General features: G+C 39.3%; 1 protein-coding gene across 2 annotated transcripts in view; it reads left to right on the top strand.

Moving 5' to 3' along the window:
* Window positions 1-1,364: 1,364 nt before the first annotated feature.
* ALDH1A2 (aldehyde dehydrogenase 1 family member A2) overlaps window positions 1,365-18,717 on the top strand; it is a 121,134-nt gene continuing 103,781 nt past the window's right edge. The window contains exon 1 of one of the 2 annotated variants that reach the window (XM_017896437.1): window positions 1,365-2,254. In XM_017896437.1, the coding sequence (XP_017751926.1) occupies window positions 2,138-2,254 (117 nt within the window). In that variant the 5' untranslated portion in view covers window positions 1,365-2,137. The remainder of the gene's footprint in view (window positions 2,255-18,717) is intronic. The other variant, XM_017896443.1, reaches the window with a different exon arrangement.

The following is an 18,717-nucleotide window of genomic DNA, read 5'->3' on the forward strand; positions in this document are numbered from 1 at the left end:
TGTTGAAGCCTCCCTTCTCCCTTAAGATCCAGCCAAAGGTCAACTTTCCCAGGGAGTAGGAGTTCTCCTTGGCCGAGCACCCAGCTCATGTTGTTATGGCTCTTTTTCATGTTTTCCCCACAGCCTCTCATAACTAGTGATACGTTTTTCCACAGGTATCACTGTTCCCCCTTGCTGGAACCTTCTCTTTCTCCCCAATGAACTCTAAGATTGTACTTTTTTATTTCTCAATTGTATCTCTAACCTTCTAAGGCTTTGATAAAAGTTTATCTTATGAGCATACACTGTTATTAAGTCATAATTTTTGGCCATAGAAATTCCCTGAGATCCCTCAACCGCCCAAGCTAAGGTCTGTAGTTTCTCCATGAAAACAATTCAGCCAGGTCACTTTGGGTTCTGAGAGGCTGGAACTTATTTCTATAAACCTAATACTAAAATGAAATATTTTTGTCTGTTTTCACTATTGCTTAGCATCCGAGCGCTGAGCATTAGGCAGTTTTAGTTACTGAAAGTATCTAAGGAAAGAAGTTTTCTGGTTGATGCTTAATGTTTTCTTAACACCCAAGAAATGGGACTCCAGCGGGTCTGAAAATGGCATTTTAGACGAGAATCAGGCCGGGCGCAGTGGCTCATGCCTACAATCCCAGCACTATGGGAGGCTGGCATGGTAGGGTCACTTGAGCCCAGGAGTTCAAGATTACAGTGAGCTATGATGGCGCCACTGCATTCCAGCCTAAGTGAAGGCGTGAGACCCTGTCTCTTCAAACAAAACAGAAAGATGAGAATCAGAGTGTTGCTTGGTAGTGTAGAAAAAGCGTTTATCAACACTGTAGGCCCCTGTCAAGCTTACATTTGGAGTGAGGAGTAAGGAAGGGAAGGGACTTATGCAGGTCTTTGCATTCGGCCCTGATTTAGTCCACGGAGTTCAAAGCCCATTCTGAGGCAAGGTCTCTAGGCTCTTGGTTTACACATGCAGGCTGACCCACAGACTAGAGGGCAGCTTGTTGGACTTCGGAAACACTTAAATTAGGGGGGAGATGGAAGTTCAACCTTAAAGGGACAGTAAAATGAGCCTAAGGTCTGGCGGGACGATAGCTCTCAGCGTGTAAGGAACAGAAAAACAAAATAGGGTTTCTGTAGGTGTGCTGGGGTGAGGAGGGGAAACAGCCGGAAGAAGGGATCCGAGAAGAACGAAAGGAGCCCACGAAGTACGCAACTCCTCCAAAACGCCAGGGACGACCAAGGCCCACATCCTCCCGCCACAGCGCAGGCCGCCCGGGCGGTCCCAGCCGGCAGAGGGCAGCAACTGGGCGGGCGACGCCTGGCAAGGGCCGCCCCGCGCTGACCCGCTAGCGGGGATCCTCATTCTGAGCGCGGGGCGAGGGGGACTCGCACCCACAGCCACCTCTCCCCGACCCTCTGGCCGCCACGCACCCCGGCCCGGCTGAGGGGAGTCGGGAAGAAGGGAAAGAGGGCGTCGCTGCCGAGAGCCCGGCGCCCCTGCCCGGAGGAGAAGAACGGAGGGCGCCCCCCGGGTCTCCGGAAAAGAAGGGGGACGGCGTTCCGTGGGCTCTGGGACGGGGATGGGAGGGACCGTGGGCGACCTGGGAGCCGCCCTCCGCAGTGTGAACTTTCCCGGCCGCTCTCCGCTCCGAGGCAGCACCCGACCGCTCCGGTCCCAGCCAGCCCGTGCCAGCTCCGCTTCCGGGGGCCACGACCCCCTCCCGACTTCGGCCGCGATGCGCCTCACGCGGACTCTGACCCAGGGAGCCGGAGACCGAGTCCGGTTGGCCGAGGCCCGCGGGCGGCGGCTCAACTTCACGCTCCCGCCGTCGAGGACTGTGGAGGCAGCGTGGGCGTGGGCTGGTCCCAGTGGCCGGGGGGCGGGGGAGCCGGGCGGACTTGACCGTGGGCGCCAAGCGTCCCCGGCCGCGCGGCGCGGGCTTTATGTAAATGGAGGCTGCGCCGGGCGTCCTAGGTAGGATGGACCAGCCCCCCGCGCCTCGGCCCTCACGTCCAATAAGAAGAGCCCCAGCTTGACACCTGCCTATATACAGGCGAGCGCGTCCCCGGTCCGCGGACCGCGCACAGCCCGCACTGCCCCACGCCGCGGGCTAGGGACACCCAGCCTGCCACCATGACTTCCAGCAAGATAGAGATGCCCGGCGAGGTGAAGGCCGACCCGGCCGCCCTCATGGCGTCCCTGCACCTCCTGCCGTCGCCCACGCCCAACCTCGAAATCAAGTACACCAAGGTAAGCGGCCGCCGAGCGTCCGTCGTCCACGGAGACTTTCTAGAACCTTCTTTCCTCTCCCGGATCTCTTTAGCGGATGAGAGCGGCGTGATGGGGACGGGGGGGCTGGGGTCGCCGGGGCCAGCCTGTCATCCCTGCTCAGCAGAGGGACCCCCTGCCTGTCTTAGGGACTTGGGCGTTTGAAGCGCCTCCGCGGCCTTAGGACGCCTTGGGGACTTTCCCCAAACTGAAACGCAGCGCTGAGCGGCCGCCGTCAAAGGCTCCTGCCCCGGACTCGGTCTGAAGTTGGTTTCTGTCCGATTCTCCCGGTCCCGACTGCCGCGGGGAAGGGGTCGGAACCGCTTCGTGTCCTCAGATGGAGGCCGGGGTTCCCCGTCCGCTTGGCCACGCCGCCTGGCAGTCGCTTCTCTGTCCCTTTGGGGCCGCTCGGCTGCTGGTCCCAATCAGGTCCTCCGCAGCCCGGAGGGTGCTGAGGGGCTTTCCCGTAAGAAATTGTCAAGATACCAGCGCTCAGGCCGGTTTGACAAATTTCACAGAAACCTGACTGATAAGTACAGTAGATCCAACGTCAGCGTTTCGTGTGAATTTTGTAAGCAGTGGCAGTTTTCCTGGGAAACTTAAAAAGTTTTAAAATTTGTTAGCATGTTCGGTTTTAAAGTGAAGAACTTATTTTTTTTTTATAACGAACTTTGACATCTTGGGTTTGCTAAGGAGGATTTTTGTTGTTGTTGCATCGCATAAAAAATATGCGTCTGCTACCTAATGTAAAATGAATATACTTTCCACAAATTCGGCATAGAAAAAAATGACCAATTACAAACATGGGTGTATTGTAATGCTACAACATTTTGAGGGAGGTGGTGAGAGAGAGAGATGGGATTCAAAACCACGTTTCTTGGAGTTCATTTTGTAGTTCTCTGGTTTGATTTTCTAGTCCTTTCGGTACATTTCTACACCCAACTTCTCCCAATTAACTCAAACGCGTGGACGCACATGCATATGGTTAAAGGTTGATTAAAGATGTATTCCGTCATGCTTTTTTACAAGATAAATTTTGTAGAGAAGTAAATTGTTTGCATCTGGCTTAATGGTTGAACGAGATATACAAGAAACAACATCAGAATATTGAGATTTTACTTGCATTGAGTTTTAGCTTACAAATCAGGGCGATTTGTGTTTTCAATGTCGATTTAGATGGATTTAAGGTACCTGCTAGCTTTTTTAGATGGTGTGACAAATTTTTCAAAGCCGTTTTAATGAGAGGTCGTTAATGGTTATAGCCTTTTAGGCATTGTTTGCATAACAATAGTGCCAATGTGTGGCACTTCTCTGGGTTTAGGAACGAGCAGGGAAAGCAAGCAGCTTAAAAGTTTTGTTTTATGAGGGTCTCTAACCTCTTCAGGCTCTTTTTAAAGGTTAAAATGGAAGGTCTACACTTAAGACCTAACCCTCAGATTTGGGAAGGTTTGATTTTAGTCTTATTTTTGATGGGATTTTCCTAACAGCCTCTGAAAGAACTTTTAGGTATGCAATAGGTACGTTTTTCAGAATTTAATTTGGAAGCTCTTCCAGTTCTCTTATTCCCTAACTACCCCCTCTCTCTTTTCTCTCTTGTTCTCCCCCAGTAGGAAAGACAACTGATTTATAGCTAATTGGAGCCTTTAATGTGGAGTCTTTTAGCTCGGGGAACTTTTATCCAGTATCCACTTTCCCACTTAATACAAAGAAAAACAATCAGAAATGAAATAATGGATTGTAACTCGATTCTTTAATTTGTGGGGAGGAGGTACCTTATTTTTGTCTTGACAAACAACCCTCATAAACACTGAGTAACACTCATCTAAAGGCGAGCTCTTTCCACAAAAACTTGTAAAATCAGGTATCTGTGAACATTCCCAGCAGTTTTCCTCCTCAGCTCTTTAGTGAGACTTCTAAATTTTCTAAGACAAGCTTGGTGGACAAGCAGTATTTTTAAAAAAACATGAAGAGCAGAAGCTGCTCTTTTGGTAGCCCAGGGTAATGATTTTTTTACTTAAAGGAAAATAAGATTAATAGTGAGTTTTAAAGAACATGACCAGAAGCTAGGGAAATTATATTAGCAATTTCAAACAGAAGAACGAACAAGATAGAATTGACAGTCCTTTAGGATAGTGATACCATGTTCATTAGGGGATTTTAAAAGGGTAATGGCAACAGAAGTATTATGCATTAGGGCCTGTTAAATATCACATTTGAAACAAACACAATATTTGCATCAGAAAATGATACTATACTACAATATGTTATTAATTTTTTTTTGTCTTGCTAAGCATACATCTTTAGTGAAGGATATGACTTTCTGTATGATTTTTCATTGTGGTACTGGGACCCACATAAAGTCACTACTTACTAATAAATGACCGGACTATGAGAATTTCAAGTAATGTGCACTTAGAGAACTTTGTACTTGTGATCTTTTATTTTCTGTATTTTGCTCCAATTTCCTTCTTCTTCTGGAAGTATTTTACATCTTTTAATAAAGGGAATGGGGGAGATGACCAGAATTAAAAGTTAATTGCCTTTGCTTGCCAGAGGTCCAGTGGAAATGCTCCAGAATTAAAGTTCATTTCCTAAGGATGTTGAAAGGGCTAAACTCATGGTTTTGTATGGACTTTTAGGCAGTTACATTCCATTTTTAAAAGTACGCTTACCACTCTGAAATTCCAGTATCCATATTAGACCAATGATCAATGGCAATACCATTTTTGGAACGTGTCTGTTTCTATTTCCCTAATACAGAAAGCTGGACCCCGAGTTTTAAAAGTGATCCCTTATTAAGGAATGTGCTTTTTAAAACAGGGTTAGTCAAGGAGGAGTGAAAACTGACATGAAGTATTGAGGGGACCAATTTGGTACCAAGAGAATGTGCTCTCCTTTGCTTGTATCCTAAGAAGACTGCATTCTGATTGCCTTGAGCGATGTGTTTATGAATTAAACATTTTCTGAGTTGTCTATTTTATTAGTCTGACTTTTATAATTTTGTATAGCTGATATAGGAATACGCACATTACAAAATCAAGGCTCAGCACTTTACTGACAGCCCCTGTCTGCAGGGGATACCTCTTAACATATTCCCAGGTCTTTGGAAACTTGCCCTCTGTATTCCACTTCCACCTTCTTTCTTGGCTCTATATTCTCTTCTGGCTCTACCGGTCTCTCCTTTCCTTCCTCCCTCTCCCAGATCGTTGTGCTGCGTTTCTGTTGGTCACTTCTTCAATGAGAGTTTATGCCCATAACTAGCAGTAGCAAAGAATTATTTTTTTTCCTACATCTGATATTATACGGAGCTAAAACAGAGGGAGGAGGGGGATATTTATCAGATACTGACCTGCTAAAATAGAAGAGGCAAAAAGGCAACCAACTTAAAACCCAGAGCTAATGTGCACCGTGAGTCTAGTGTTTGTCCTTTTATTTATTAATTTAAACTTCTGTTTTCTGGGGTCGATTTCAATTAAATTCAAAAGGCATTTGAGTGGCCGTGTTCCTAACAAGGGTGCTTTTCACTGTGTTAGACTAGAAACATCTGCCTTCTAGGAGATTAGGGTCTTATTAGAAAGATTGTATGCCAAAAATTGGTTGTTAGTACAGCAGTAGTTCAGTTGATCAATGTAATAATAATTATGATGATAATACTTATGCCACTTACATTTTTATAGGGCCTAATGGTTTGCCCAGCACTTTCATATATATCTTGTTTGATCCTTGCAAAACCTTTTGAAGGAGAGAGAGTAGAAATAAATATAATAATTCATAAGGAAGACATTGGCCTTGACTTTAAAAAAATTGATAGTTTTCCTCACCATACACTTTTTCTAATGGTCTGTGGCACATTATTTTTTCATCTTGTTTTGTTCTTTTTTTTTTTTTTAAAGGGAAGGAGTTTAAATCTTTATTTTTTTGTTGCTTTTCTCGCAACCATGGAGAGAATATGAACCAGTCTACCCCTCTTAAGAAAGAGCTGCCTTTTGTGACTTTTGATTCTAATACTTTAAATGACTATTTTTTATTTTTCTATGAGATTTTTTTTTTTTTAATCTGGGGCAAGATTCTTGCCTATGCCAGGAATAATTTCTTAAAAGATAGGTGTGGATCTAGATCCTTCCAAACCTTTACTCGAGATTGTCTGTTTTGGTCATAAATTGTCAGTCAAACTACATGTTAATAGAGGACTTCAGGTGTTTTTTAAAATACTTTTTCATAACTATACAACTTTTTGATGTTTGTATCATCTCCATTTACAGGGAAGCTGAACAACTTCATCACAGGACTTGAATTAGATAATTCTCCTGGGGGTCCAGCCCTGATCCCTTCTACTACATGGGCTTATGTTACCATGTGGAATTATCATTTGCTGAGGGACTCCTCGTTCTTTATTTCTATAAAATGATGAATGATAGTTTTTCAGTTTCAGAGTAGGGGATTCTCTGAGGAGACTGTTTTGTGAGGTCTGACTTCCTCATAGCCAGGCTTAAGAAAAGTAAATCATGCATAGTTAATTCTCCGTTGCATCGGTGAAGCACCATGATCTAACCATGACCATATCAGTAAATATCCCAAGTCCCATCACAGAGTTATCAGTTCTGAGTCTTAGTTAGACAATAACGTGCAGATACTGATGGGTATTTTTGTCTCTTTAGTTATCTTAGTGACAGTTTCAGGGGTCAGCAAACTGTGGACTGTCTGTCTGGTTTTATAAAGTTTTATTGTAACACAACTGCACTCATTCAGTTACATACTGTCTGTGGCCACTTTCTGACTAGAATGGCAGAGCAGAGCAACGGAAACCATGTAGCCCACATTTTAGAAGAAACTTGCATGCCCTTCCTTGATTTGGAAAAAGAGAGACTCTGAGTTAAAATAGGTCTTTGATCAAGGCCGGGCGCGGTGGCTTAAGCCTCTAATCCCAGCACTTTGGGAGGCCGAGACGGGTGGATCACGAGGTCAGGAGATCGAGACCATCCTGGCTAACACGGTGAAACCCTGTCTCTACTAAAAAAATACAAAAAACTAGCCGGGCGAGGTGGAGGGCGCCTGTAGTCCCAGCTACTCGGGAGGCTGAGGCAGGAGAATGGCGTGAACCTGGGAGGCGGAGCTTGCAGTGAGCTGAGATCCGGCCACTGCACTCCAGCCTGGGAGACAGGGCGAGACTCCGTCTCAAAAAAAAAAAAAAATAGGTCTTTGATCAAATCCTGGTCAGAAAGATGCTTATTAGCTATGTGGACAGTTAACATTTATTTGACACATAGTGCCTGGTATAGTGCCAGGTCCTAGGGATGCAACAGCACACACACCAAAAGATATGTGTGGCATCTTAAGGAGTTTCTTCACTGAGTTTCAGTTTCTTCATTTGTCATCATTGAAATAATAGTATCTACTTTATGGGGTTAAAAGGACTAAATGAAAAGTATGTTGAAGTAAGTGGCATATAATGATAGCCAATACTCATTCTATTGCATTTTTGCAAAGTGATGAATATATACACACACACACACACACACACTTGGAGATCTAAATTAATGGAATTCAATGTTAAGGAAGATCAGAACTATATGATCAACTGGCCGGGTGCAGTGGCTCACACCTGTAATCCCAGCACTTTGGGAGGATCACCTGAAGTCGGGAGTTTGACACCAACCTGGCCAATCATGGTGAAACCCCATCTCTACTAATAAAACAAAATTAGCTGGGCGTGGTGGTACACGCCTGTAATCCCAGCTTCTTGGTAGGCTGAGGTAGGAGAATCACTTGAATCCGAGAGGCAGAGGTTGCAATGAGCCCAGATCACGCCATTGCACTCCAGCCTGGGAGATGAGTGAAACTTCATCTCAAAAAAAGAATTATATGATCAGCAAAGTTTTATAAAACAGGCCATGTATTATTATTTTAATTACTTTTATTACATTTATTATTTGCATTACTCATAAGAGTTCAATATTCAGGGTAACTATGGAATCCTCCATATATAGTTACACTGCATTTTACCAAATTTTCCAGCAAGGTCTTATCTTTACTAAAAGTTACTAAAGCGATTTCTCAGACAGTATTTTAATAATAAAATTAGATATCTTGACGTTTGTGCCAAAATGTAGCATGAATATGCCTCAGTATGCTCGATTAGCTGAGCCTAAACTCCAGGTTGCAAATAGACATTTCTGGTATTTTAAGTAGTTTGGATAAAAATACTAACAAGATATTGGCACATAAATGGGGATGTATGCAGCATACAAGGACATTCTCAGAAGGTAGATAGATACCTTTTGGCAGTGGGAAGGTATCTTACTTTATGTAATTTAAAAAGCGAAGAAACTTTACTAGTCCTGACTAAGATAACACATGGAATTTTAAGAGCGTTTCCCAGGAGCAGTCACCTTCCAGAAGGTAAAAGCACCAGGCAGTGGCTATTTTGAAAGCCCTCCTAGCATTTCCTTAATTTCTTTATTAGCTGTGACAGGTAATTTCAAAGCCATTCGTTTCCCCCCAAACACCAAATCTAATTCACATAGAGGTGATTGCTCTAATGTCACCTGGGTTAATTTTTAATTGCCTTTAATTGTATCTCTGAGATCCATTTCATTTAACCTTTAAAATATATGAGATTATGCATATTGGGAATTACTTATCTTGGCATTTCTCTATTGTCTGCCTTTAAGATTGAGTTATGTTTAAATTGTTTTCCTTCAAAATCTTAGAGCTTATTTACAGCAGGTTTATTTACAAGTCTGTTGGATCACATGATTGAAAACACTTCCAGGCTTTCAAAATTCCAGTTGGAATAATAATTGGGTGATTTCACCACCTAGACTTCTGTTGGGCTCTAAACAACACTTCCCTAGGGCTAAACGTGGGAATTAATTGACCTCTGTAGAATGTGGTTAAAAATTAGTATGTCTGTGTGTGAACATTCTAATTTTTATTATAGAAGGAAGCCTTCTTTTACTCCAGTTCAACTCTGTTACCTCCAGAAGTAGTTATCTGCTCTATTTCCTTTCCTCATCACTGTCTGACCTTTGGAGAGCCAAAGTACTGTTTCTTTATCACTACAACTCTGGAAAGAGAAAAGCTTTTGTTTAGGTCTAACTGGAAACACCTGTCTCTTATCTAGAAGAATTTAGCATATCATGAATCTGAAAACCCTTTCCAATCTTGATTATAAACGATAAGGAAAATTTTTCAAAATAATTAAAAGATAATATTTTAATATATCTTATCTTACATTATTTTCATCCATCTATTCATTGGACTTCGAATTTCAAGTCCAGTGACCCTTAGGGTTTTTTTTTTTTTTTTTGGACTATCATTTCTAGGGTTTTCTTAAAGATTAAACAATCAGAAAGTGGTATAGGTTGTGTGGCTCTTCCACAAGAAGAGTGGAATTACCTTGCTGTAAATGAATCTGGCAAAATAGTGTGAGTTTAGGAAACCCACTAATTATTTAGCAAACCCACAAGATATGCAAAAATAACCTATTTTCCCTTTTCCCCACCTCTCACTCCTAACACTCATATACCAGATCTCCAGACTCAGATGTGTGTGATAGTGGCACGATTTCAGGTGGGAAGGAGAAGGAGGAGGCTTTGCCTGGGAAGGTGAAATTATGAAATGCTTATATGAATTTATGGAGAACAACTGAAAGTCATATCTCTAGGTGTGAAAATTGGACTTGCTCACAAAATCCTTTTTGGGAGGAGATAATCAGTGTGAGACTATTTGGTTAAATTCCCCAACAGAACTGAAACTGGTAAATTCTGCCTCATCTATGTTTTACAGTTTGATAATATAATTGTATTAATTTTATTATAATTGTATTTTATTATAAAATTTAATTTTAATTTTATTATCTCAGGGTCATTTTATTTTGGCTATAGCCAGAGCTACTCTTTTGCTTCCCTGAATTTATTTATTCATTTGTTTATTTAACATTTATTAAGGCCTTTTTTGTACATATTGTGAGTCACTCTCTGGCAGAGAAAGATATATAGGTGTGGCCCCTGCTCTGAAGAGGAGGGAGTGGATTCCCATTTGGATGTGGAGTGGGGTCATGCACACAGTAACTATCGTTCATGATAGAAGATGTTAAATGCTTGAGATGAATGAGGATTCAGAAGATAAAGAGATGTTTCCAGCTCAGCAGAACAGCACATTATTGCCAGACATATTTGACAGAAAATGAATTGCTTTAATCATACAGAAAAGTAAAGCAATAATATAACAAATGTGTGTACTTACACCTAGATTTGTTCTTAATGTTTTGCAATATTTGCTTCTAATTTTTTAAAAGGATTAAACTGAAGCCCCCGTTTCCTTCTCTTTCTCTTCCTTTGTTGTAGGCATTTATCTTTCCCATAGGTATATGTATCCATAAATAATACGTGCTATTGTTTTGCATGGTAACATTTTTATATAAATGTTTTGTGTATATATACCATATATATATATCCTTCTGTAATTTTATTAGCTTGCTAAGCGTATGTTCAGTGTTCATCCATGTTGTTGGATATACTTGTAATTAAGTGATCATAATTGTTGCAAAGTATTCCATTATTTGAATATATCCTAATTTTTAGTTCATTCTAGTATTGACAGTTATGATACATCCAGCATTTTGTTATTGCAGTAATGCTGCATTGAACATTCCTGAACATGTCTCCTCATATACCTGGTGAGAGAGCATCTAGGATGTATACTTAAAAGTGATATTGCTGGCTCATGGAGTATATGTATCTACAACTTAATTAGGGATTGCCAAATTTCTGTCCAACATGGTTATACTAGTTTCCACCACCAGTATATTCCCAGTATGTACACCTCCAGTATGTCCCACCGGCAGTGTATCAGAGTTCCCATTAGTCTACATTTTCACCTAACTTGAGATTCTCATACTTACTAAATTTTGCCAGCCTGGTAAGTGTGAAATGGCATCTCATTGCTACTTTAATTTGCGTTTCCTTGATTTCTTGTGAGATTGAGCATCGTTTCATGTTGGCCATTTGGCTGTCCTCCTTTGGCTAATTTATCATTTGCTGATTTTTCTGTTGTATTTACTGATTTATCAGTTTTTATAAATGTATTTTATAAATTTTATCAGTTATTTACTATACAAACATTTTCCTTCCTCTTGTAACTTTCCCTCCTTTCTTTTTCTTGTGTAATTGTCATACAGTTTTAAATGCAAATGAGGAAGGATTTTTCCTTTAGGGTCTTGTTTCAGAAATCCATTCTTACTCCAGATTGTTCAAGGCATTCTTTTGTAGTCTTCTGAAAGTTTATTATTTTGCTTTTACATTTCTATCTTTACCTCCTAGAATTGGTAATGCATGGGGACAATAATAAATATTAAAGACAAATGGTGTAGCATTGGAAAGTCAAACAATATTGATGTTTAAATAATTTTTAAAAATTGTATTCCCTGAAGTCTTAGAATCAGATTAGGAATTCTAGAATGTGTGGTCTTCTCTATAATGGGAAAATATGAGAAACTGGTTCTACTTTGTTGGATAGTTTTAATACGTATTAGTTTCCCTAAACTAAGAACAGTACCATATTCTGTAAACCTACCTCTAAGCGACCACTGTATAAAACTCTAGGAAACATGATTATTATAACCTATTCATGTCAATACTTAATTTCCCTACCTTTCTTAGATTATCTAGAACAGAATAAATACTTAAATGTTAGCTACGGTTGTACTCTTGCTCATGTGCGTTCGCACGCTCTCTTTCACACATGTACACACACTCATTTTTGAAGGGTCAAGATAAATTGATGAATTCTTTACTCTGTGCTGCCTATAGATTTGGAGAAAACATGGATAGGTAGCAAATAAAAGAATTTCTAAAAGAAAGAACTTTTCTTGAATAAGTCTTTTCGAGAATACTATACTTCATCTTGTTAGTGAAGAGGATTTAAATTATTCCTTAGCGCCAGGTCTGAAAATAACACTACTTATTTTGTTAACATTTTAACTTATGTATTAAACCCAAAGCTGGTGTATATATTTACCTTTGTGTTTGAATTTCATCAGTGATTTGGTTCATGCATGTGTATCTCTCATTTTAAAGAAGATATTGTGGAAGTCTGAAATTCTCCAACCTTAAAACTACCCTTTTTGTGTATGTAATCACATGTAATACCCAACAATTTTGGCTACATACTTATTTTTTGATAATGAATGTATTTTTTCTGAGCATTCATATTACTTATTTGCATTTCTCCTCAGTGATAACATTTTTAAATTGCATTATATTTTTCTGTGTAACTCCCTACTTCTAAACTGTACTAGATTATAAACTCTTACTTACTATGGTGTTTCTGAAGTACCTAGCTCAATGTCTAACAATGTAGATGCTTCAAGAATGTTTTATTAACAAATACTTATTATATTTTAATAGCTACAGCTTTTATTAATACTACAATATTCAAAGTACTTTTCACATATGATTACACTAAATTCTTGGGGCAACACTATGATGTGAATATTATATTAATATCTTCATTTTATAAGTGAGAAAATCAAGCATGTTAAAGTTAGTTTTTTCAGGCTCAATAGCAATAGTGGGTGACAATTCTAGGACTCAGTGCTCCTCCTTCTCATAACAATAAGGGCAAGTGTAAGAACCACTATAAAGACAATACAATTTGGACTATTAGCCTAAAGCCTTGCTGAGTGTTTTTATAGGAAACCCCAAGCCCAGTTCTTCAACTACAAATCCCATATTTCATTCAGATCCTAAGTCTAATTCCACTCAGTATTGTCTGTAGCTATCATAAGCAACAATTCTAACCATACAAAAAATGGGAGTATGCATTCAAAAAAAGGGGAGAGAATTGATACAATTTGACACTTCAGGTATAGGTCACCTGGGAATATGTGATTATTTAGGTTATGATAAAGAACTGTGGTTTTTGATTCTCACTGGTTGGGTAGTCACACACTGCCCTTAATAACACCTGTTTATTTGGTCTGTTTTGTTTGCATTGAAAAAGTGTTTTCCTTTTTTTATGGCTGTTAAGATTGACTTGGGAGTGAGGATGTGTGAGGCTATTGAGGATAATATATTTTACATTCTTTCTAATGTTTTCTGTGCCCCAATGGGCCATCATTTTGTGTAACTGGGCTATAATTTCTGTGAGAGAGATGCTTCCCAGAAAGAGTTGGGTGGATATGTTCCATCTTGTCTCATGAGCAATCATCTTACCAAGGCTTAATTACTATCAGATCCCTCTATTACCTGTAATCTCACTAGGGAGGCATAATAGAGGAATTCATGCAGTACTCAAACTGAGTTTCAGCAACACAAAGATGGGGCATTTGGGGTGCACAATTAATGTTTCATTATAAATGATTCAAAAATCCTATCCAAAGAAACTGCTGAAAGGTTGTCTCCTTTAAGCCAGATCTTGCAGCCTTCGGATTTCTCTGACTTCACTTTTAGAGAGAACAGATCTCTCTTTTTTACTTCCCAAACTTATGCCTTTTCTCTCCTTTTTTTATTCCTCTCCTTTTGTGCTTCTCTTCTGCTTCCCTAGGTGTTTCTCTTAAGACAGGCACTTGATGACTCTTATTTCTCGTTTAGACTCATTTACCTGTTTTCATGAAATGGTTGGTTATGCCTGGGAACCTTTGTAGTTGGCTCTCCCAGCTGTTGGCCTAAATGGTCCTTTGGGAGACCAGAAGCAATGAACCTGGAATAACCACATTTGACTTCTGGGAGCCCTCTTGAGAATTTAGTAATTACTTAATGGATTGAATTGGCGACATATACTATTCCAGATAACAGCCTGGGTTGCATTAAATTAACCTTCACAAATGGGTATTTATTGGTGTACTCTTAAAAGACTACACGTGTTGGCTGTAATTGCTCTTCCATGTTTCTCCATGCTGATAGGTATTTGTACTGAGTGAAAAATTTCTGAGATTAAAGCTTGGGTGGTAGTTGTAGCCATTTAGTGATGTGTGTCATTGTGTTCAGCACATTGAGCATAAATCCTGTCTTGTAAACAGCAGGGAGACTAATGAGTTTTGCCCACATTCTCGTATCATTACCAGGAATTCCAACAGAGAAAAAGAGAAGGCTTAGAAAAGAAGTACACAAAACAGTGATTTTTGGAACTCTTGATGATCTGAATTAAGGATAAAGATTATTGCTCAACATTTAGTATAGGCATGTATACGCAAATAGGAGTACATAAAGTACACTTAGCCAAAAAACAAACTAAACATTTTGCTTTTCCTGAACACTTGCAAAGTCATTAACTTACTGCTACGGAGATGAGGGCCTTGTAATTCTGAGTGGTGCAAAAGGGACAAGTACTGAAATAATGCAGCTGTTAAAATGACAGCATGCTTCTTGCTTTTTTGGAACACCTCATAATTTCAGTGAACTAAAATTTCACACCAATTTTAGTTTTACAATTTTTAGAGTATTTCTGCTGTCATTTTCAGTGATAGGCACACATGACTTCAGAACACAACAAATCTCTTACAAGAAGCGTTTTAAATGTGGCATTTTAGGTTTATTTCAAACTTCATTATTACTGTTAAGTAATGTGTGTTTTATAATGTCACACCAAGGGATCCAATTATTGTTTAATGCCTAGACTGGTTCTTTTCTTCGACTTAAATTTTTATGAGAGCCGATATCATGGCTGCCTTGACACAGTGTGGTCCATGAATCTTCGTGTTTGAATGAATGAGTAAATGAATACATACTAGACAATAAGTTGACTGATTTCATTTCCAGAGTCATTAATAGTTACAATGGCAGGACTAGAAAGTGAATTCCAAGGTAAACAGTTTTGAAATAACTTTCTTTTATGTACTTCTTTTAAAGAAGTTAGACACACACAACTTTGGAAAACTCTTCTGCTTCATTCCCACACATTTACCCCTTCCTTTGAAATAGAAACCTTTCACAGTACCTTGCAGAGCAGTGAACAAGGCAGTAGACAGGGCGTTAGAAGAACCGTGTTCTGACCCCAGCTCTGCCACTTATGTATGTTCATTTAACAGTTTATTGGATATGCAGGCATTGAATAAATACTTATTGAATTGGTGAATGAACAAAATAACTTGATCATTTATTATCTCATCTATAATGGGACCTGGAGATATGAAAATGCTTTGTGATACTGGGTACGCCACTTAAATTTCCCAGTAACAGGAGGCAGAGGTTGCAGTGAGCCGAGATCGTGCCTCTGCACTCCAGCCTGGGTGACAGAGCAAGACTCTCTCTCAAAAAATTAAATCAATCAATCAATCAATCAATCAATAAATAAATCCTGGTAACAGTTTTATTACTTATAAAATGAGAGACCAGAACAAGATGCTTATTAATTAGTCCACCTACTTTTTTAAAGTGTTGGATTAGAAAAACTATAAGATTTCTTTACCCCACCCTGACTAATTAGACCTCTTTACTTTCCTGGGCACAGAACCTGGGATTATGAGCATCCAAAAGACAATACTGAACTGCTTGCATGTTTAGTTGTAGTCTTTCGAAGACCCAAAATTTGCACTCAAAACATTTTGTTGAAAACATTGTTTCAACAATGTACTCAGTTACCAAAAAGTAATCCACAGAAATCCCTGTTAATGATTCTCGTAATATAAATGAGTGGCTAGCAGTGTCACAAAGATCCAGTGGGAATCAAAATGTTTCATGTTTGCTGAAGACTTACCATACTAGAAATTAGAGCAATGACTCCCAAGAGACTTCCTCCTTTGAGTCTTGGTGAAAATTGATTTTAATACTTTGTAATAGTAGTAGGCAGAAAATATTTGTTGTCATTTCTCCTCCAGACCATTTCGGCAGCGTTCCTGCCAAGCTAAGCTCATGAAAACCATGGACGGTGAGGAAGCGCGGTGGCAAGGGAACTTGTCAGAAGCTTACAGCTTTTCACTTGAGTCTAATAGAGACTTAGCACTTTGCAGGTCAGTGCCACTGCTATTTGTCTCTGACCTGAGAGATCTGGAGTTCTTCACATCAAAACCACATCTTGCTGAGCAGAGATCAAACGTAGGAAGGTAAGAATTCTGCCAGTGATTTATCATGCCAGGGAGAGTGATCAGGCCATATGGGGCCACTGCAAATGAAGTTGACATTCTGGCAGTTTCTCATATAGGCCTCTCATGTAGTTATGGCTAGTTTTTCTTGTAGAGGAATTCCGGGTCAAGTGGCAGCTTTCAGTGGTATTTCTTAGCAGGACTGACCTCCAACATGAGGTTTATTTCAAAATGAAGTCCTCGCAAGAGTTTTCTAATATTGTATTTAAATGGCAAATAGGGATTTTGATCAAATATTTGATGGCTAATTTGAGCTTTTCATTTGTCTTCTTTCCTCCTTTTTTCTTTCCTGGGAAGTTGCCTATCTAGAAAATAAAAGAGAAAATTAAGTTTTAAGATCTACCAAAATTTCTCAAAATATTAGATGTGCTTTTAAAATGAACTCTATAAATTATGCACAATTAGGCTTATTAGTTTATCATCACAATTCATTAAGTCAGGGGCCTTTAGGAATGAATTACTGCAAATAATCCAATTCCTGGGGTAAGAGGAAGCATCACATTTAAGGAATAAATTAATTCTTTAAATACAATTCTTTAAATACAATTCTTTACTAAAATCTGAGTCAAGTGCAAACCTTTTTATTTGACAGAAAAAAATTCAATAATTCCTCTTTAACTATTTATATCAACAGATATGTAAAAATGATTGTGCTACATAAAATTCAGCTTTTTGTTTACTGTCACAAGCAAATGTTTAGTCTCCTGTGGAGAAATGACTCATTTATTGGTTCAAAGGCTTCTTCAACCTTAGGATAAGCACTGGGGTGTTCGAACCCTTACTTGCACAGATGTTTGCTTTGTAGCATAAATGAAAGATGATATTCATGTTTAAACATAGTGGTTCAAGACATTAACTGCTAATTCAACTGAAGATGCTAGTTGCTACTTCCGGTTTTACTTTTTCTGTGATGAGAAAAATTTCCATAATTGAAATAGGCTTTAGTGACTAGAACTAGGTCTTAAGCTACTGTAGTAAAAATTCACTTGATTTGTTGAATGATCACTTTATCTGTTTATAAACTAGAAATTAATATTCTGGTTGATGAAGTACTTCAGCTCTGCAGGGAGCAAGTGTAAGTGCAATAATGAAATGGAATTTGTCCTAGTTTTCACTTGCCATTCTTGGAACATGTACGTCAATGAAAACATGGTATCACTGTCAGATAGAATATGTGATTTTTAGTGAAATGTGAAGATTAAGTAAATAATGGATTAGTTTTTTTAGTATAAGTATATCCTATGATTTCCCATACTTAGACTGAAATTTTATTTACTGTTTTCTGAAATTCATATTTAATTATATTTTATTTGCTAAAACTGGCATTTCTAAACTGTTAAATCATTGGTGATTTTTATCTGTGGTCATTTAATAAACATCATTTTAATGTAAAATTAATTAGCATTAAAAGTGAAAACCAAGGAATTCTTTAAAACTGGTACATTGGAATAATGAAGAGTGCAGTAGAAAGACTTTTTTTTTTTAAACCCTAGCAATACTATTGAATAAATAGGGCAACTAAGCCCATTGTAAAAACAGCTTAATCTCCTAAATGAATTGCTCCAACCTTCTAATTCAAAATCATACAAACAAAACATTGAGATAAGCTGGGTGCTTTTCAAATGGGGACCCCGTGGCTTTGAAAATAAACACTTCAGCCCCTTCCCCTCAAGACCCACACTCACACCCACTAGCCTTTCTGATGTCTTCCATTTGCAAATGAACAGGCTGAATTCTGAGAAAGACAGAAGACTAATTAAACCTAGGGAAGATAGGCAGAGGAACATTTGTTTCCAAGCAGAAGACAAAAAGAAACCATGTTACATTCTCAGTTTTCAAGACAGGAGTACATGAAAGCCATTTCTCTTGAGTTTTCTTCCTCCAGAGTACATTTCCCACACGCTGTTCAGACCCTCTCAGGGCCAGACAGCCTTAGCATGTTTGAACCAGCCTGCATTAGCCTGTCCCCATGGCAGTGTCAGAAGTGGGTAGCGATCAGACATTTGGGGAGACCAGTTAATGTGTTGGACGGCTTTCACCATCTTTACCTCTTTCCCGGCCTTGTGTGTCTCTGCTGGTTTGGCTAAGGGGTCTTAGTAGCAACAGATAATAAGTGAATGAATACTCAGAAGAAGGAGTGACTAGCTCTTTAAGAGTACTAATAAATTGCCTTGAATTGATTGCTTATATTCAGAAGCAGAATGAATAAAAAGTCTCAGTGCATACAATGTTAGGCTTTTCAGTACTCCAATACCTTATTTAATCCTTACAACCACTCAATAAAGTGGTTTTTATTATCTTATTGTACAAATGAGAAAATTGAGCCACAGAAAATTTAAATGACACATCTAAGTCACACCAT

This window comes from Rhinopithecus bieti, unplaced genomic scaffold, assembly GCF_001698545.2.
Source record: "Rhinopithecus bieti isolate Rb0 unplaced genomic scaffold, ASM169854v2 scaffold_947, whole genome shotgun sequence".
NCBI lineage: Eukaryota > Metazoa > Chordata > Mammalia > Primates > Cercopithecidae > Rhinopithecus > Rhinopithecus bieti.